Source organism: Phyllostomus hastatus, unplaced genomic scaffold (genome assembly GCF_019186645.2).
Source record: "Phyllostomus hastatus isolate PE091 unplaced genomic scaffold, TTU_PhHast_1.1 phas_scaffold_129, whole genome shotgun sequence".
NCBI lineage: Eukaryota > Metazoa > Chordata > Mammalia > Chiroptera > Phyllostomidae > Phyllostomus > Phyllostomus hastatus.
In genome coordinates this window covers 29,661,892-29,682,948 of record NW_025334009.1, presented here as the reverse complement: position 1 = coordinate 29,682,948, position 21,057 = coordinate 29,661,892, and the positions used below count along the sequence as shown (strand labels likewise).

Here is a 21,057-nt window from a genome sequence, read left to right as displayed (position 1 = left end):
CGTTTTAAACAAATGAAAATTAGAGAAAGATGAGACATTTATGCAGATTTAGCCTTTATGGTTCATTTGAACTCTCCTCTCCTCACATTTACATAACAGTTCTCTCATTCACTGTATAGTCACGCAAGGCTGGGCTCTGTCTCTACCTGCAGAAGTTATTTCAGACCCATGCCATTTTTCTCTCCAAGCAGTTGCTCTAACTCAGTTCACAGAAAAGAGGCTCCAGGTCACTGCAGCCTCTGTCTTCCCACACCTTCTCACAGTACGTGTCTGAGGGTACCGCCAGGTTCTCCTCCTTGTTACCCAGCAGGCTTTGAGGAAGAGTCATTTTCATGTAACTAAACCAGCACACCAGGAAAACCAGTCCCTGGATTGGTGGTGGCTGTCATTTTCCATTGTGTAAATGTTCCCTCTATGGCCAATTTTAAGCTACCAATGTGAAGCCACCGAATGGAAAATGGCTAAGAGGAGAGCAGAATCAGCTCTCCTGAGCAGGCTCTCACATGCTTCTCCCAAAGGAGCCATCGCTTGTATTTACCAAACTGATCGTTAATTTCTTCCTGCCTTCGGAAGGACGCTGCTCTTAACGTTATCCCTACCCCTGCCCTCTCTAGACTATCTGGTCTTTCCCCTCTTACCTCTTGTTCCTTTTGATTTGATACACATCTGGGCAGGAGGAAATGAATGAGCAACCTTCCACGAAATTCTTAGAGTGGCCTACAGGATCCCTCCACCTCTCATTGCCTCTCTGATTGCATTTCATAGTACTCTCTCCTCTTTTCTTGCTTGTTCTGCCACACCATCCTCCTTGCTGTTTTGGAATGTACCAGGCATATTTCCTACTGAGAGCTTTTGTACTGGCTCATCTGTCTTATGGAATGTGCTTCCTCTTAATGTTTGCAAGGCTCACTCTCTCATCTGCTTCAAGCTTCTGTCCAGTCATCACCTTCTCACTGAAGAAATGCCCCCTTCCACCTGTACTTCCAATTCACCTTACCCATAGCACTTACCATGTGCTAATGCACTATATCAGTTGTCTGTTGTCTCTCGCCCTGTTGTGGAATATAAACTTCATCAGGCAGGTACTTTTGTTTGCTTCTTCACTGGTATATTTCAAGTGCTTAGAATAGTGTCTGGCACATAGTATGTCTGCAGTTAATATTTTTGATTTAATAAATAATCCTACTTTTCCTTCTGATTAGTACCCCATTTTACTTGTCCTTGATGCTATACTTCTTCTTTTTTTAATTTTTAAAAAATATTTTATTTATTTTTAGAGATGGTAAGGGAGGGAGAGAGAGAAAGAGACATCAATGTGTGGTTGCCTCTCATGTGGCCCCTACTGGGGACCTGGCCCGCAACCCAGGCATGTGTCCTGACTGGGAATCGAACCTGCGATGCTTTGGTTAGCAGCCCGTGCTCAATCCACTGAGCTACGCCAGCCAGGGCCTTTTTTTAATTTTTAAAATTTTTTTCAGTTACAGTTGACATGCAATATTGTTTTAGTTTCAGGTGTATAGCACAGTGGTTTGACATTTGTATAATGTAAAGATGATCCCCCTGATAAGTCTAGTACCTACCTGACACCACACATAGTTACTGCAATATTACTGACTACATTCCCTATGCTGTGCTTTACATCCCCATGTCTGTTTTATAACTGCCAATTTTGTACTTCTTAATCCCATCACCTTTTTCACCCAGCTCCCCAGTCCCCTCCCATCTGAACACCAATACAGAGTGTTCTCTGTATCTGTGAGTGTGTTCCAATTCTGTTTGTTCATTCACTTTGTTTTTTAGATTCCACATATAAGGGGAACCATGTGGTGTTTTTCTTTCTCTGACTGACTTATTTCATTTAACATAATACCCTCTAGGCCCATCCCTGTTGTCACAAACGGTGAGATTTCATTCTTCATGGCAGAGTAATATTCCACTATATATGTGCCACATCCTCTTTTCCATTCATCTACAGATGGACACTTTGGTTGCTTTTATATCTTGGCTATTGTAAATAATGCCACAGTGAACATAGGGATGTATACATCTTTTCAAATACATGTTTTGTATTACTTGGGATAAATACCCAGAAGTGGGATTGCTGAGTCCTGTGGTAGTTCTATTTTTATTTTTTTGAGGAACCTTGATACTCTTTCTCACAGTGGCTTCACTAATTTCAGTCCCACCAACAGTGCACAAGGGTTCCCTTTCCTCCACATCCTCACCAACACTTGTTGTGTGTTGATTTATTCACTATTCTAACAGGTGTGAGGTATAATCTTATTGTGGTTTTAATTTTTATTTCCCTGATTAGTGATATTCAGCATCTTTTCATATGTATATTGGCCATCTGTATGTCCTCTTTGGAGAAATGTTGGTTCAGGTCCTCTGCTTTATCTAATCCACTATTGATTCCATTTAATGTATTATTCTTCATTTCAGTTATTGTTCAATTCTGACTGGTTCATTTTTGTGGTTTCTATTACTTCATGTAAGTTCTCACTGAGTTCATCTACTCTTACCCCAAGTTCATTGAGCATCCTTATAACCAGTGTTTTGAACTCTGTATCTGGTAGATTGTTTGCCTCTATTTCAGTTTTTTTGGAGTTTTGTCTGGTTCTTTCATTTGGGGCATGTTCCTTTGCCTCCTCATTTTGGCAGCCTCCCTATGTTTGTTTCTGTGTGTTAGGTAGATCTGCTACATCTCACATTCTTGACAGATGGACCTGACATAATAGGTGTCTTGTGAGGCTCCATGACAGGGTCTCCATGGCCACCTGAGCTGGGTGCTCCAGGGCTGTAACCTTGTGTGGGTTGTGTGTGTTCCCCTGTTGTAGTTGAGCCCTGATTGCTGTGGCACATCAGTGGGTGGAACTAACCCTCGGGCTGACTGGCTATGAAGCCTGGCTGTAACTGTAGTTCAGGAGCTGTTGTGTGGACCTGACCCCATGGAGCTGGATTTGATTCAGCAGGGCTGTGGTGCTTGCTGAGTCTACCTTTTGGATGTGTCATTTGTGGAGCTGATTGGGTGATGCTTGGGTGTGATCTGAAGCTGGCCACTGTGTGTATTGGTTCTGTAGCCTCTTATGGGGGTTGGAAGTGGGGAGTCAGCTGCTGTCTATACTCTGTCTGGGGCAACATGGTAAGAGCTACAAAGTGATCTGCCTGCAAGAGGCTGGTGCAAATCAAGGCCAGCTGCCACTAGTACTGGGCTTGGGGCCATTTAGCAAGGGGTACAGGGCAATATTGAGGCCAGTCACTGCTTGTTTGGGGTTTGTGGGCCTTTGAGAGACTTTTTAAAAGTCCATAACATGGTTCAAGACCAGTCACTTGTGTGGAATAGCCACTGAAAGAGGATCAAGGTGGGCGTATATGTTGGGTGGGACAGTCTCAGGGAATCACCTTGGTGAAGGTGGGTGTATAAGTTGGTTGGGACAGTCTCAGGGAATCACCCTGATGGGGCAAGAGTAGTGTTAGCCAGGTTAATGGAGACTCAGGCGCCTGTCTGTGCCTGCCCTCTGTGTGTGGAGTGGGCTTAACAAAGGAAAAATGGCTCCTGCCAGCATTTCCGCCAGCAACTGCCAGCTGCGTCGGAGGAGGGCTCAACAAAGGAACAATAGTGCCTGCCGGAACTTCATCCCGGATGGTTTTGCCCCTCCAGCCCTCATCCTAATGCTAGACAATTGAGATCCTCTCAGCATGCCCCTGGTGCTTTATGAACTGCTATCCCTTTGCTGGAACTTAGGGCGAGTGTTTGTGAGTGAGTGAGTCAGGCCCTTTAAGAGGGCCAAAAGCAGCCCTCCTGTCTCACCTCCATAGAGGGCTGTGCTGATTTTCGCAGCCAGGTGTCAAGGGGACTCCTTTTCCTGCCATTGGTGTTCCAGGTTCGGAAGCCCAGGGTGGGCTGAGATCCCTCAGGGGCGACGCCTGCAGAAGACATACACTTCCTGGTTCTTAACCTCCACTCGTGTGTGTGGGACCAGCCCGTTGTGTGTCTCCACCCCTACTTCCAGTCTCGACATGACTTCTTTATATCCTTTGTTATATGAGTTCTGTTCTGCTAGTCTTCACTTAGTTCTCAAGGGTGGCTGTTGCATAATGTAGTTATAATTTTGATATAGTTGTTGGAGGCGAGCACAGTGTCTACCTACACTGCCATCTTGACCAGCAGTCAATGCTATACTTCTTCAATGACTACTCTACATTTGCAGCTTCCATAATTAGCAGTTACATGATTTCTCTTCAGTTACGATATGTGCATACAGTGCTGATTTGTGAGCTTTTGCTTTTGCTCTTTCGCCTATCTAGAATACTCCTCCCATTTCACCATCGCTCCCTAACTCCTGTTTAGGATTCAGATCAAGTCTGACCTTAGCATTACTTAATACAGGAAACCTTCCTCAGCTCTTCTAGATTAGTTTAGATATACATACTCTTTACTCCAATGCTACTGTCTCACTAATTGTTAGTACTTATTAAAATATTCTATATTCCATAGTCATTTTGCATCCTGTATATAATATCCTCAACATTTAGTTTTGTGCCTTATGCAGAGTACCAGCTTACTGAATAGTTATTAAGTACATGAATGAATCAACAAATCAATCCGTTTTAAGTAACTTATCCTCCACAACTTACAAGTTTAGCAGTGCAATTGTTTCAGGGATATACATTACCTCCCTGTACATTACCTCGTACTCCCACCAATAATGTATGGAAGTGTCTTTTCCCTAGAACCTGGCCTAGAGAACGTGCTGTTTGACTACCACTTTGCTTTCCAAATGGCTTCTAACAGAGTCAGTGCTCCTCCCTCCCTGCCCTTGCCAGCTATGTGTGGTATTTTCCCCCAATTTTTTGTTTTTTTGCATTTTAAAATGGTTTTTAATGTATGATAAGTTTATATAGATAAGCCAACTTATCTTTTTCTTTGATTTCATTTATCATTTTTAAGGTTTAAAATTTCTTTGCTATCCAAAGATTTCTTTAAAAATTGTTTTCTAGTTTCTTATGGCTTATTTAAGTTAAAAAAAATTCAATTGTAATTATCTGGAATTTTGGTCCAGCTGTATTCTGTAACTACAACAGCAAGGTAGCAGCAGAGCATGTGACACTCATTTATTGAATGCTAGATATTAAACTTTCCTAGAGGTTTAGTGATATCTAGTATTTGAAATAAGTGAATTTCAAAGTGTTCCCCCATTAAAAATCACACACAGTAATACTTGTAGAGAATACATGAGATTGTTTTTTTTAAAACTGAATGATAGTATATGAACATTATTGTTAACAAGTAGAAATTTCATTGCAAAATGGTACTTAATTCATAATGGTTTTTCATTCCAATTTGGATTAAGGCTGAGTATTAGTTTTAAACCTAAAACCAAATGAAGTTTAAGTATTTCGCCTTAGCGAGTCAGTGTTGGTAGAAGAAATAGCCTTGGGAATTTGTGGATGGCTGACTGTGCTTCATATCATAAAATTAATTCACATCACTTTCTTTATCGATACAGACTGCATCCACACCCAGCGGTCACGTTCCCTCCCCAGCCACCATCTTTCCTTGTGGTAGAGAGTAATTCTGTTTAATAACTCTGTGGTTTGTAGGAGTCTAAGAAATTAAAATTCATCAGCAAATATGAGGGAGATGTCCTTTTTAGCCTGACTTAATCCTGGCACATGAACAGTCTTGAAATGCCAGAGTTTGAATCAAAAACAAAATTATTTTATCTGAGCCATCTGTTTTCATTCATGAAAGCCTGTGACATAGCAGATATGTTTAAATGTTTGCTAGTCTATTCAGATTTCCTCTAATATATTTCATCTATGACATTTGGTATCCTGTTCATTAACTAAAATAATATAAAAGAGCAAAACTCTCTTTAGAAGAAGGATGTTTTAGCTGCTGTACCTGCCAAAGCCTGCTTGTAGCCAAGAGGAGATGATATATTTGTGAGGGGTTTTTTCTATTTTATGCAACATCAAGGTTAAATCAAAATATTTCAACCCTTACAATCTATGAGCTCACTCTTCCTCCACTTAGTGATCCCAGAAGGAGAGCCACTTTAGAGGCTTAGAGTTTTTTTAAATCTGCATCATTTTAGATTAGATTGAGCAAGGGAGAATCAAAGAACTATTTACTATTTATTTATTTATTGTCTTTGAATTGTACCAGACACCTGAAATCTGTTGGGCACTTACACAATGCTATGGCAACAATTTTTCATGACAGAGACTTCAAGGCAAGAAATGCTATTGGGAAATATTAGAGAAAAATATACATATTCTGAGTATTAGGAAGTGGGGCTTTTGACTAGGGTTTAAAGAAATTGGAGAGGAGATTTTATTGTGAAGGATTTAGCTTCTGGTTATCTAGGATTAAGATCCATGAACTCTTAGAAGATTTGTCCAAAATGTTCTTGATTACCAGGATAGAAATTGAGAAAGAAAAGTCCTATAATGAAAGTGACCCCAAGTCATACCATTATGTCCTAGTCTGATTTCCAGAAGTATGGTCACCAAGGAGGCGAAGAGTTATATGGGACAGGTGGCCTGACCCTTCACCTGTGGGCCTTAAGGTTTCCTACAACTAAAACCTTAAAAACCCCAAGAAGAAAAAATATCTAGTTGAAAAATTAAAAGTGGCCCTCGCTAGAGAGGCTCTTTATAATTTCTCACTAAGAATCAAAGCATGTTTGCATTGTATTGCACATCTGGGTCCAATCAAGGGGGAAAGAAATCCCCCAGCCCAGCATCTTCAGATAAGGAATTTCAGTTAAGACCCACAGGGAAACGCCAGTACTGTCATTTGCCATTTGAATTATCCTAGTGTTCTCTGGGCTGATCCTCAGACTGATGGAGTTCATTTTTTTTTTTTTTTTACCTACTGGCGCCTAGAGAAACCAAAAGGACACACTCCTGTAAAAATAAAACGATGATAATTTGGAAGTTCAGGCATGGTTCCATAGATGAGAGTCGGGTGGACTCACTGTCCAGAGCATAACATCTGAGATTTTTAAAACTTAATTTTGAAATCTGTGAATGGGGGGATCCTTTCTCATTAAAATTTGACAGGCACAACAACTAAAACATCCTTCTCTAAAGAGAGACTTTTCAGAACTGATTAGAAAGTAGATTCCATTAAATTTGAAGGAACCCAAATTACAGCCACTGGATTTTAAAACACATTTTTTAAATAAAGTTTTTTTTACTTTCAGTCACAAGTCATGAATACATTTCATTTTTATAATTTTGATTTTTTAAATTGTAGTTTACATTCAATATCATTTTGTGTCAGTTTCAGGTGCACAGCATGGTGGTTAGACAATCATATACTTTACAAGTGCTGCCCCTGATATTTGTAGCGCTCCCCTGGCTCCATACACAGTTATTACCGCATTACTGACTACATTCCCTACGCTGCACTTTACATCAGCACGAGTATTTTGTAACTGCCAATCAGTACGTCTCAGTCCCTTCAGCTTTCTCACCCAGTCCCCAACACACCCCTGGCAACCCGCAATCTGTTCTCTGTATCTCTGTATCTATGAGTCTGTTTCTGTTTTAAAACAATTGCATTTTAATCTTAACTATATTTTACAAGTGTAGTTCACAATACAGAACAATTGAGGGAATTAGAATTTTAAGATCTTGGTTTTACTGGTTTTAACATTTTAGAGCTTCTAAGATTTCTAATTTTCTTACATGATCATATTTTGAGGTGATCATTGCATTTCTAAAACTTCAGGGAACAGCAATGATAGGTACATAAATATGTAAAAAGTGGTTTTGGCAAAGTTTAAAGGAAGGAATCTAAGGGAGTTCAGTTACAGTATGGTGGAGTTAGTACCTAAAATTGACCTTCTCACAGATCAATAGCTGAAAGGCTAACAAAAGCATCCTAAGAACTCTTAGGAGTGACCAAAAGCAGACTGATTTTGTAGCAGTGTCAAAGCTGGAAGATGAGATGACCACAAGGTGAGTTTTCCATATTTAGGCTTTGAGGCCCCAGTGTGGTGCAGGTCTTTGCATCCTAAGAAACCAGAAGATGGTGCCTGGTGCAGCCACTGCTGCTGGATAAGGAGAGAGTAGGGTGGGTATTCCGGGAAAGGAGAGAGTCAGAAAAGGGGAGTTTCAGGTTTTACACGTAAGCTTTGCCTAGCTCTCTGGCTGACTCCTGAATCAGAGTCCTGCACGGGAAGGACCCAGAGCACCTGGTTGCTAAGCAGAAGGATCTAAACTGGAATTTGATCTCCTGCCCACCTCTATTAAATAGAGACAGATCCCACAGTTTGTCTCTACCTAAGTTAACTGCCTGATAAAACAAAAACATCCAGATCCAGATTCTTTAAAACTAAAGAATCACAATTTCTAGAATACAATCTAAAATCACCCACCAAATGAAGAACCATGGAGACTTTACCAGTTTTAAGGAGAAAACCCAACTCCTGAAGGATAGAAATATTGGAATTATCAGACAAGGGCTTAAGGCAGCAATTATAAGTTTGCTCAGTGAAGTTAGAAAACAAACAGAAAATATCGGAAGAGAAATATAAAACAAAAAATCAATTGGAAAATACTAGAACTGAAAAGTAAAATATCTGAAAAAACATTCACTGAATGGGCTTAATGATATGATGGAGATGAGAGGAAAGAGTTAATGAACTTGAAGATAAACTTGGAGCAATTATCCCATTTGAAGAAAAGATGGAAAGAAATGAAGAGTCTTAGAAAGCTGTGGACAATATCAAAAAGTCTAAAATATGTGTGATGGGAATTTCCAAAGAGAGAGGGAAAGATTGCCATTTAAAATAATAACATCCAGATAATGGAATATTATTTAGCACTGTAAAGAAATGAGCTACCAAACCATGAAAAGACATGAAGGAAACTTAAATCCATTTTATTAAGTAAAAAGGCCAGGGCGCCAAGCATATGGCATTCTGGAAAAGGCAAAACTAAGACGACCAGAGGTTGCTAGGAGTTCAGAGTGGGGAGACAGAAACAGGTGGAGCACAGAGGGTTTTTAGGGAAGTGGAAATACTCTGTATGATGGATCCGTGTCATGGTGCATTTGTGCAGACCCACAGAATGTGCAGCATCTAGTGAACTGGGATGTAAACTCTGAAGTTTGGGCGACTGGGGTGGGTCAGTGTAAGTTTGTTTTAACAAACAGGCCACTCTGGTGGGGGATGCTGACAGTCATGGAGGCTGTGCGTGGGTGGGGGCAGGGGCATACAGGGAACTTCTGTACCTTCCCCTGAATGTTGTCGTGAACCTAAAACTGCTCAACACACACACACACACACACACAGTAGGGCCATTTCCACATATGTGTATATATATATTTGAACACTGTTATTTATTATTGGCTGTTTAAATAAATGTCTTTAACCTGAATTAAGGGGCCCTACTGTCTAATGTCAATACCCAAACTGCTGACCGTTCAGGGCTTTGCACAGTGCTCTATTGAACGTTACATTTCTCTTGTATTTATGAAGATGCTTGTATTTTTCTTTTAATGAAAAACAGATTTATTTATTTTTAATATCATAATTTTCTAATTTTACTTGAAACAATTGGACTTAGTAATGACTATGTTGCAAGGGCCCAGAAGGCAGGAAAAAAGGGTTTTACTCTTTACCTCATGTGTAATAGAGACAGTAAGTCATACATTTGGAGAAAAAATAGGAGAGGTAAGTTTGCCTATTTGTTTTCTGATTACAGTGTGGTATCTATTAGCCAACTTAATGTCAGTTTTTTAAAATGTCCTGTTCTAAGTTAAAAGACTTCTCCTGTAGTCTCTAGTCACAAATGGAATTATGTGTTCATGCATGTACATGCGATTGCAGGTCCTGACAGGGCTGGAAAGCAGTCGTGTGGTTCGAGGTCTAAACCAGTTTAAAGTGTTTTCTTATTTCACCACCAGCCTGGGCATGGATTGAGTCATTAGTTTAGGCACACTGACTTCTTTCCCCTTCTCTCCCTTTCCCGGATGAAGGTTATTTTTAGTGGGTTTTTTTTTTTTAATCAGTTTAAGTGTTTTATAAGGCAGAGTATGCACGGAGGACTTCTGGAGTTGTGTATTATCACATAGACGAAGTGGGGAAAATGCCCCGCCCTATGCAGGAAATGCTTCTCCACAGCTGTGCTAAATGTTCAAATTAAAAAGAGATTAGGAAAAGGGAAAAAAACAACATATTGCAGTTTACTCAGCAAGTCTCTTTCTCCTCCTCCTGTGATCTGCATTTGTTTACAAGATGGTAGGCTAGTTTTTAAAATGCTTTTAAAATTATTACTGTTAGCCCTGACTGGTGTGGCTCAGTGGATTGAGCACCAGCCTGTGAACCAAAGTGTCACCAGTTCGATTCCTAGTCAGGGCACATGCCTGGGTTACAGGGGCCAGTTCCCCAGTAGGGGGCATGCGAGAGGCAACTGCACGTTAATATTTCTTTCCGTCTCTTTCTCCCTCCCTTCCCCTCTCTAAAAATACATAAAATCTTAAAAAATAATAACAAAATAAAATTATTACTATTATTATTAAATTAGAAATGGTAACAAATGAGAACGTGTTTAAGAACATACTGTTCCCCATCCCTCCACACCCTGATACCATACTGTAGAGAAAACTCTTCTAACATTTTCTGGTTTTAGTTTTCTGGTTTGTGCTATAATTTTAAGTCAAATGCTTTTTTTTTTCTCCAAGTTTATTCATGTTAGGCACTATCCATTGACTCTCCAATTTGAATATGACAGTTTCACTCATTTGTAATATAACAGCCATTTCCACATATATATATTATTGTTTCAAATATTTTGATTACTTTTAAACTTTAAATGATCTCTAATCTTTCCTCTGCATCCTCATGGACAGACTCTCTTCGAGCTTAACTTTATTACATGAGGATATGAGTGCACTTACTGCTTTCTTTACCTTTTATCTCTTCCGCCATATCGTACCTTATGTCAGCCACAGCCTCTACTTTTACGTTGTTGGGAGAGCTGACATTTATGTCATGTCTCTGTGGTGTGCTTGACCACAGGGCGACTCAACTTCAAAAACCCACACATAGCACACTTGCTTTATAGAACTGGGTTAATACTGTTCAGTGCCGGTCTAAGTGTGTTAGATTGCGTGTCCCTCTCTAACTGAGGCAAGGTGATATCCCCTTGGCCATTTGGAGCATCAAGGTCAATTAGAAGCTTATATTACACCCTAGGCATTACTTCAGTTCATGCCCATTTGAACCATGGCTCACTTGTACATTGAGAAAATATTTTCCTGGAGTTTCTAATTGCCATTTTTCTTGCATTGCATTATTTGCTTTTAGCATTATCTGCTCTTACACATCAACACACAGTTCTAAATTGTACATGTAATTCATTCTTTTCTGGAGGCCTCTCTCTGAGAGTCTTCAGCCTGATACAAATCTAATCCTTATTAGCTTATAAGGGACTTGTTTTCTCTCTGAAACCATTTAGGATTTCCCTTTTATTGCTGGTGTTTTGAAGTGTCACAAGCGCATATCTGAAGATTCTTCTTGCCAGGCAGTAGTCCTTGTAATCTGAAGACTTTTATTTTTTGGTTTTAGAAAATTTTCTTCTACAAGTTTCTTTGATAAGTTCTTCCCTTAATTTCTCTCTTTATCGCACCCCTTTTATTCTGATGTTGGACTTTATATTTTTGCTCTAAGTATCTCTATCTTTGCTCTCCTGTTTTTAATCTCTGACTTTTTTCCTTTGATTATGGAAATTTTCCTGATTTGATTTGTAGTGGTCTGTTCAATTTTATGTTTTAGCAACCATAGGTTAATCACCTAAGAGCTTTTATTTTCTTGTTTGCTGGTGTCCCTGATTCATAGTATCCTTTTCTGGTTTTATGGCTGCAATACATGTAGGTCTCTCAGATTACATTAACTAGAGATTTTGTTGTTCGGTTTGGCTCAATTTTGTTTTGTTTTAGGTTCTGTTTCTTTTATTTTGTTCCTTGAGGGCCTCTTATAGCTTATTTTGGACAGTTATCCTCATTAATGCTGTGGGCTCTCCTCACATACTGCAGGTCCTTGGTTTTCTGTTCATACATAAGAGAAGAGGGAGAGTAGTTGGTTGTCTCCTTCATTAGTAACTCAGAGCTCTTTTTCGGCCACATTTCTCTCCTGAGTGGGAATTCTGTAAGGAGACCTGGTGGAACAGGGCTGGGACTCACTTGAGAGTCAGCTGATGGGAAGCTCCCTTTCAAGTCTCAGAATGACTTTGTTCTGGTTTTCAGTAGCACACTGTATACTTTTCTCCTTAGACTGTCTGATGCTGACCTGTGAGAGTGCCGCCTGATACAGCAGCCCACTAATAAATCTCGTAGCCTCACTTCTCAGTTATACCTTCTGACTCTGGGGCCCGAGCCCTCTCCCTTTGTGGTTCCTTCCATCCTTTCCTAGACTCTGACTTCTCTGTCCATGTCGCTGGTCAGCTTGCCCCTGTCTGCTTCCCGGGCATTTACTGAACCCTCATCTGCTGGTGACCACCACCACCACCAACCCCATGCCTCACCTTCTATATTTTTTCTGTTAAGGTTATACCTTCATCGTACTTTTATATTTTTATATCACTGGAAGATAATTCTGGCCATTTTGACTCTTTCCAAGTTGGATTCAGAAAAGCTATCAAATTCAGTTTTCCATTCTGAACTCTAGCAAATTGTAGATTGTTTCCATTGTATAGTTTTCTCTGTTTATTATCCCCTCGAATAGACTGAAAATACTACAGGAGCTACAGTTGTGCATTCTATTTGTTTTTTTCTATAGAGCAGGAGATCCAACTGCACAGAGTTTCAGAATTTCAAATGCAAGTGCTAGGGTTTAAAGTAGACCCATTCTAACTTCTCAGTTTTTTTAACCCTGGCTTGCCTTGCTCTCTGTTTCTTGCCTAATCATCTTTTCTTCTAGCACCGATTCTTCACTGTGTCCTCTGCTGAGTCCCCGCTCAGACTGCAGTGACCACACCTCTCTTCCCTCCAGGCCTTGCTGTCCGTTACTGGTCCTGTTCACCACTATGGAAGAGTCCCAGGCGCAGCCGTGTGCCAGCCTGTCCCTCCTCCACATCACTGCTGCGTGTGTGTCTCCTAGGGATGCTCTCTGGGCAGCTTCAAGACACAGCAGCTTTCAGCTCATGTTAAGTCAGGCTTCATCCCTACTCCCCACACCCCCTTTTACGTGAAATAGAGTCCAGACACCACATCACTCCCTTCAGATGTTTTATGATGTTTCTCAATTGGGGCACTTTTAAAAGTGCGACCACAGCACCCTTAGCACACCTGAAGTTGTGTCAGTGTCCGTGTGTCCAGGAAGTACTCACAGTTCTCATTGTTTCGTAATTGTCATTAACTTCGTTTCAGTTTGTGGGACTGGACTAGCATCGAATGTCTGAAAATTGCTGTTGGTTGATATGCTTTTAAAGTCATTTTTAATCTATAGGCTCCCTCTCTTTCTTGTTCCTTTTACTTCAATTTAATTGTTAAAGGAACCGGATCACTTGTCTCATAGATTTCCCAGTGTGGGTTTTACTGGCTATATCCCTGCATTGCCACATCCCTGCACTGTCCCCTAGTATGCTCCATGGCGCTTTTCCTTCTAAACCCGTGGGGTTTTGTGGCATTCAGCTATGAGACGTCATTCCTAACATTTCTCAGGGAATCTTCACATCACTTCACATCTCCTGAAACCGCTTTTTATGAGAAGTTAAAAGAAAAAATACGATAATTTAAGAATTTGTATAGATGTGTTTAATTTAGTCTGACCCAGTTGTTTATGGCCTTATAATTGGACAGTTAAATGGTAGTTTCCTTGTGGGGCCAGGTTGTTAGACTTATTGGTGAAAATGAAATGTGCTTTTTTGCTATAAGGCCATAGACCTCTGAACTATCATAAAGTAAAAGTTTGCCTTAAAATGAGAGAAACTGTTTTTAAATTCCTAACCCTACATAAATAAATGAGAACCGAGGTGTGCTGCAGCCGGAATGCGCGTCTCCTGCACATGGAGCACAGTGTCACCATCTGCTCCGCAGTGCGGCCCCACAGCGGGGGGGGGGGCGAGCAACGTGGCCTGGGGCAGGGACCGCGATGCTCGAGCAGGCGGACCTCGCCCTGCTCACTGCTGGGGCAGTTGGTTTCATTTCTCAGCCACGGGTTGGGGAGTAAATGGCATATGAGTCTTAATACCCTCCTGTCTACGTGCCGGAAAGCATGAGCTCTGAACGGGAGGAACTGCGGGCCGCAGTCTGACACACACGAGCAGCAGAGCTGTCCTTTGGTCTGCAGGCTTGCGGCGGCTTCCTGGCCGCACGCCTGACCACTGCCGTGCGGCAGTTTCCACAGACGGAGCCCGTTCTTGGCCTCACCGGGTCATTTCTCCTCAGTCAACACACAGTTTTGTACAGAAGTGTTTTTTTTCTAATAAATCAAAGATTTTTCCTATTTGTTTTTTGCCAGAGATAAACTTGGAAGGATTAGAATTTTTAGGGTATAATGTCAGACTAAAAATTTCCTTTTATGATGTTTTCTGCACATTTTCCCCTTGGTTTTAGGAGCTGGGAATCCAAAGTGCAAAATTGCGATCGTTTTGGGAAGGACTAAAAATACCGCAGCAGCCAGGTAATAAAACAGTTGTGACTGAAAGTCTATGTAGGATTAGGATTACCAGTCAGTCTTACTCTCTGTCCACTCAGTTAACTTAAAATGCACCATTTAGACTCACAAATCATAATAATATAAAATACATTATGAGATTAAATGTCATATACTTGTATTTTACAATTATTTTGCTTAAAGATATATCCAGGAAACATTTTAGGGAGTGTTGTCATACATTCTTCACTGTGGAATTTCCTGTATTTAAAGTATTGCTGTGAATCCTCACAGCTTTTTGGGTCAAATTTTAAGACAAAATTTTTCCAAACTGTCTAAGTAATTAAATGATGGTGTACATCAAAGGTCTTGAAATGTTTAGCACTATCTGTCATCATTTCCTATAGTTGAGCAATGAGAAGCCACAGATAAGTAACTTTTACATATTTTCAAATCCCTGTTACTGTTTCGGATTCCAGCCCGCATCCCCCTCTGTCTGGTGTGTGTGTTTTACACCCAATCCGGACAGCATTGCCGACATGATCACATGACAATGACAAGTCACACAACTGCAGTTCTGCCTGCCATGTCTTATTTTTCCGTTTAGCAGGCTCCTCCTCACATCTGTTTTTCTTTTGATCAGACACAAAGAGCACAGCATGATTCTCGTCCCTCTCAGCACGCCTGGGGTAGAAGTGAGAAGGCCTCTGTCGGTTTTTGGCTACATGGGTGAGTGCCCCGTCGGCGCGGCTGTGCGGCAAGGCTGCAGCGCGTGGTGTCACTGAAGGGGAGAGACAGTGCTTCAGTGTGCGAGATGTGTGCTTGGAAATCTTTTCGCCCCAACAACTGTCATAATGTAAACGCCGTCAAGTAAAAAGAGGTGGTGCAGCACTGCACCTCATCTTGTTTACTTTTGGGAAATGGCAGGTGGTACCTGAGGAACCACAGCTCTGCCGGCTGGCTGACCTTCTGTCTGTCACCCAGGAGAATGGATTTGTGAGATACACACAGAAAAATGAAGTCTAGTCAATCCACAATAAAACTCATGTTTAGCTCTCTTAATCAACCTGTAAGCTGTTAATAAGCAAGGAGTGTTGGCTGATTTGAGTGCAAAACTTTTCCTTCCCTTGCCCCATGCATAGAATTTCTGAGAAGCGAGGGCATTTTATTTCGTGCCACCCATGCCAGGTTCATGCCCACTGTTTCCCTGCAGCTTGGTCATTCACTCAGCGAGGGTCTAGTGCTGACCGCTGGTCTCAGTGCTTAGTGCGCATGAGCGAAAACAAGAGACTAAGCTCTCTGCCCTTGTAGAGCTTACATGGGGTGGGGGCGGGGGAATAACTACAAACAGGTAAATAAGTACATTTGAAAGCATGGTGATTACACGGCAGGTGATAATGCTGCAAAAAAAGTTCACTGAACCTCGGGTTCCGTGGGAGGCCGGCCTTCTCTTTATTGTTGAATGTGGCCCGTGAAAACGTTCATGTGACAGAGCAGGACTTGCAGTTTCATGGACCAGTTGACACGGTCGTCTCTGTACGAAACTGCGGTGGAAAGGACCCACAGGTTAAACGTGGCAAAACGGGGAGGAACAGGCTCCCTGGATCAGACTGTGCGTGGGGAGTCGGGTGCAGACCAAACAGCCTGATGATTCCCGAAACGGGTTCATAATAGAGATCAGCTGCAAATGCCCGGCACTGCAGAGCCGTGTTAGAATGTTCACTGTGACCAGTCCTCCAGCACCTCTCCAACTCCCAGTGCCCAAGGCCAAAAGAAACAGTGTGGAGAAGGTTGATTACTCAGGTCTATTCTGACAGGAAAAGGGTGTGGAGCGAGCAAGATTATCTCCAGAACTTGGCAGGGCGCTGTGAAGACAGAAATGTGAACGTGTTCCCAGCCCAGCGACACACCAGCACTTTCAGGAGGGGACACGCAGGGAGCGAGCCCAGGCCGGGAGTGCACATCCCTGAAGGGCCCGCCCGCACTGCATCTCTGTGCTGAGCCTGCCTCGTCCCCCAGCAGCCCCCTCGTGCCCGGGCCTCGGTTTCTACAATGAGAAATAAGAAACTTGCACTGCATTGCGCACTTTCATTTTTAAACTATAGAAACCTTTTTTTCCCTCCAAACAAAATTTTCTTTGGAAGCCCATATATAAAAGACTTCAAACAAGCACCAATAATAAAACAATAATAGAATGGTCTGATCGGAGCTGTGCAGCCATGTTCCATTGCAAAAGCTCTGCAGCTTCAGAGACGCACTCAGAACAGACAGAAGATTTCCACAGTCCCTCCTGACTGGAACGTCTGACGGACGAGTTTTCCCGGCTGGGGATGCGGGGATGCCGGGGCCAGCCGACCTCCCCGGGAAGGCCCGCGACACCCGAGGCACGTGAGGCCTACTGTCTTCGAGAAATTACACTTCAGCAGGTTAATTATATGAGACTGGGTTTTTTCTGGCAAACTCCTTTCGTTCTTTAAAATTTTATTTTCTATTTGATAGATTATTTTCATGGAGGACATTTTGAGATCCATTTTAACCAAGTGCGAGTGCCTGCCACCAATTTAATACTAGGTGAGATACGTTCGCAAAAATGACTCTATAGTATTGTGTATTAAGATATTTTCAGGTCTAAATATGGAAGAGATAGGAAGTCCACCTTAATTTCATTTTCCCTCAGTCCATTTACAAGGGAACATTCTTCTATTTTGTGGATTTTCTTATACAGAATGTTTTATTAAAGTGTTTGTGGTTTTGTATCACATCAATTGAAAACATAGCTAAAAATTACATAGTTCAGAGCAACACACTGTTTCCTAGAACATGATCTTCAGGCCTCTCCTTGTTTTAAAAAACCTCAGTACTCTCTGAATTCAAGTCGCACACATGTTAAAGAGTAATAACTTTGAACACTGGGAGTCTGGAGTGACTCCACCCTCTCGCTTACTGGAATCCCACCAGCCTTCAGGGAATCTCAAAGGGCACCCCTCTCAGGGAGGCGTCTGTGTTCCTCGTCCCCTGCACTCAGCAAGCCCGGGCGCCTGTGCCTGCCCCGCCCTGAGGTTGCAGTCTCTCCCTCCTGTGCCCGTCTTTGTCCTTCTCCACATCCCTCACGCTTAGCGTCCCTGTCCCCAGTCCCTAGTGTAGGGACTGTGTCGAGCCGACCTCTGTAACCATCATGGCATTGATAGCTTATGCACAGTAGGTACTCAGGAAATAGTTCTTAAATTTGATCACAATGTTTACTGATGGCGGTTTAAAAACTGAGCAATCAAAAGTTCCATCAGTTTATAATGAATCTGGTTGTAGAACTTTTTCCCTGCTAGGACGCCCTTTATCTATACTGAGGGCAGTTCATCATGTGCTCGGGATTTGTGTAAACGACACAACACGCGGGCCATAGTCACTGTCATGCTCCCTTTTCCTCCTCACAGGTGAGGGAAGGGGATTCGAAATCGCCCAGGGCCGCCTTGGCCCTGGCAGGATCCATCACTGCATGAGAACAGTGGGTCTGGCGGAGTGCGCTTTGCAGATCATGTGTGAGCGGGCAGCACAGAGGGTGGCCTTTCGGAAGAAACTGCATTCCCACGTGAGGACAATTATTTATTTCAACTTATTATAGCCCAACACACTACGCTAACCCTGAACCAAACAGCATTCCTTGGTCAGAGAGATGTCCTCTGCACAAACAACGTAATTCTTTTCCCCAACACATATTTACGCCGGTGTTTGAATATAGTCTGATGAGAGACAGTTATCTGTGTGAAAGATTAAATAACTCCTGAAGTGCTTCCGCACCTCAGCACACAGAGTGTGGACAGATTCCCATTCTCAGGTGGGAGTCTCAGAATTCCTCAGATTCCCATTCTCTAGAGAGCCTGGTACATCCCAGAGGGCTGCACGAGTGCCTTGTCTCTGGCCTTTCTGGAAGGGGTTAGGGTAGGCCAGTGTCGGGACAGAGGGAAGTGGCCTCACACTCAGGGAGGGGAGAGACCGAGGAAGGAAGGGAGTGGGCTGCTTCACTGGCGAAACTCAAGTAGAAGTGGAACCAACATCTGCTGGGATGCCCGTGAGTTTTTGAGCTCTCACCCATAAATCATGCACAAGTCTGTTGTTCACAAAGCACAATCAACAGCATTATGTGTAGGCAATGTAATCAAAATTAGGGAACATTTATCAAGAGAGAAGAAGGTATCATTTCAGACTTCCTTAGAAAACTTTTTACGAAGTGGGATATGCAAATCATCCCCCCAAAAGCCCTTCTAACTTTTAAGATAACAAGAAAAATTGTTGTTAAATATTTCATGCTTTCCATTGCTAACATGTCAGTGTCAAGCATGTCATGATGAAGTTGTATTTGTGTTTGTTGGACATGTGTATTTTAGCACATTGATGCCCTTGTAAAGTATACTTGTGACCATCTTATAAAATTTTGCAGTATGTTTTTACTTTCTATAGGCTATATTTCTTTTTGTAAAATATTATTCAGCACATCTGTGATTTGGTCATAACATTGTCCTTACGGAAAAATACAGCCTGCTTCAGGGCACACACCCAGGAATCATTCATGGGGATCCCCTTTAGTACACAGCAGGGGCCAGGGTTCCCCGCTGGCCGGGCTCTGTGGGAGGAGGTAAGCAGGAGTGAGTGGGGGCCATGGGTACCGCTCCCTGGTGCTGCTGGAGGAGGAGAGAAGATGGTGTTCAAGGCACTCTCACCTCTTATGCTCTTCTGGTTTCAAGATCTCATCCCACCCCTGGTGCAGGGTGATGGGAGGACACAGGAAGGCTGACGGACAGGCATCTCGAACACACAGGAACATTCTGCTCGATTGCTGCTTTCATAAGACAGGTGTTAACACTGTATTAGAGGGAGATTTCCCTCCTGCTTTTTCAAGTTAATGTTTCAAGCAGAACAAGTCTGGGCTTCTCAAAAATATGACGCCCTTCACTGGAAACTTCTTGCATTTGGCACAAAGAAAATGACCTGGCAGAAGTAGAAGAGATGTGTATGCACGTTATAAACAAAAATCTGGACCAGCTTGTGTGTGTGTGTGAAGTTAACATTCCTTTTCCCTGAATTCAGAGACTCCTTCCAGCTGCCTTGTAAATATTCCAGGAGATAAAGCTAACAGCTCTGTACCAAAGTTCTGTCTTAATGAGCCACCTGGCAGTTCCTTAGAGCATTTTCTACCCACTTAACCCTTTTCAGCAAATTTGGGGTCTGTTCATGACAATGTAATCAGTCACCCAGTTTTACAGCCATCGAAAGGAAACTCACCACTGATGGCTTGTTTGAAGGTGGTGGCATGGAAGTCCAGGGACACTGCAGGGAGAATGGAGCTTGTTGCTGGTCCAGCTCCTTACTTGGCATTCTGATGCCACCCTGGCACGGGTGCTGAGGCTCCTCCTTGCAGCACTGGTGCAGGTGGAAGTCTTTGCGGGCATGAGCAGGGGTGGGGCTGAGCGGTTTTCTGTGGTGTCTGGCTTGGGTAGAGTGGTTATTCCATGTAAGTCTTCTTTCTTGCTAGGCTGCCCCTACCCAACCCCTCAGCTACAGAGAGAAAGCTTTTCTTGGGCTGTTTTCTTTTTGCATAATTCTTTGTGCTCATTGACAATTCCCGGTTGCTGGCTTCCTCAGCTCCAAGTCCAAGATATATGAGGCAAAAAGAAAACCCAGGGAAGTCACCACCAAGTTGTTCTTTTAGTCTGGAAGTCCCTAGCAGGTGTGCCTTCTCTCCACATTTTGGAGTCCTCTTAGGTTTGTTTTATAGATGATGTCTAGGTTTTTAGTTGCACTTAGCAAGAGAAATGGGTAAAGTACATCTTTTCTATTTTCCTGGAGTAGAAGTCACTGGAAGTGCCACTTTCTTAATCTGTGCCAGCAGTCCACACACAGTGCAGAGCTCTCCGGGAAAAGGGGAGAATGGGCCTGGAGCTGAGGCTGAAGTGGAATCTTCTTCCCTCCTGATCCGGGCATGTGTGCAAAGCACATAAATTAGACAACTTAGGTGAAACAGACTAATTCCTCAAAAGCCACCATCTACCAAAGTCCCTGAAGGTGAAATAGGTAACCTGGTGGTTCTACAACTAGTGGAGAGGTTGTATCAGGTGAAAAAAACTCTTCCACTAAAAAATATAGAGAGTGAGGTTTGGGGACAGTCCTTGGACTAGAGTGCTTTCGCCAAAGTTCAAGGCTGTGTTACATGGGATGTAAGACATCAGCTTATCTCCTCCTTTTTGCGGTCCCTGACCCCCGCAGGAGGTTGTGGCTCACTGGATTGCTGAAAGCCGCATTGCCATTGAAGAGATCCGCCTGTTGACCCTGAAAGCCGCCCACAGCATTGACACCCTCGGCAGCGCTGGCGCCAGGAAGGAGGTGAGGCCCCTGCACCACCCCTCACAAGCCTTCTCTAGTCTCCCTTCCAATGGGCGTGTCGGGTTTT

The 21,057-nt window shown here is 42.6% G+C and overlaps 2 protein-coding genes across 4 annotated transcripts in view; one reads left to right on the top strand and one right to left on the bottom strand.

Moving 5' to 3' along the window:
* The window catches only part of ACKR4 (atypical chemokine receptor 4), a 36,357-nt gene that overhangs the window by 4,811 nt on the left and 10,489 nt on the right, over positions 1–21,057 (bottom strand). Inside the window, exon 1 of one of the 2 annotated variants that reach the window (XM_045857463.1) lies at positions 639–733. The exons of the other annotated variant lie outside the window; for it this stretch is intronic. The gene's annotated coding sequence lies outside the window, so the exon portion shown is untranslated. Of the gene's footprint in view, positions 1–638; positions 734–21,057 lie in introns of those variants that run through there. 2 annotated transcript variants of the gene reach the window in all.
* Positions 1–21,057, top strand: part of ACAD11 (acyl-CoA dehydrogenase family member 11) — a 72,061-nt gene that overhangs the window by 47,480 nt on the left and 3,524 nt on the right. For both annotated transcript variants that reach the window (XM_045857460.1, XM_045857459.1), the window contains 5 exons: positions 14,576–14,642; positions 15,259–15,344; positions 17,115–17,186; positions 18,047–18,201; positions 20,874–20,990. In XM_045857460.1, coding sequence (XP_045713416.1) covers positions 14,576–14,642; positions 15,259–15,344; positions 17,115–17,186; positions 18,047–18,201; positions 20,874–20,990 — 497 coding nt within the window. The remainder of the gene's footprint in view (positions 1–14,575; positions 14,643–15,258; positions 15,345–17,114; positions 17,187–18,046; positions 18,202–20,873; positions 20,991–21,057) is intronic.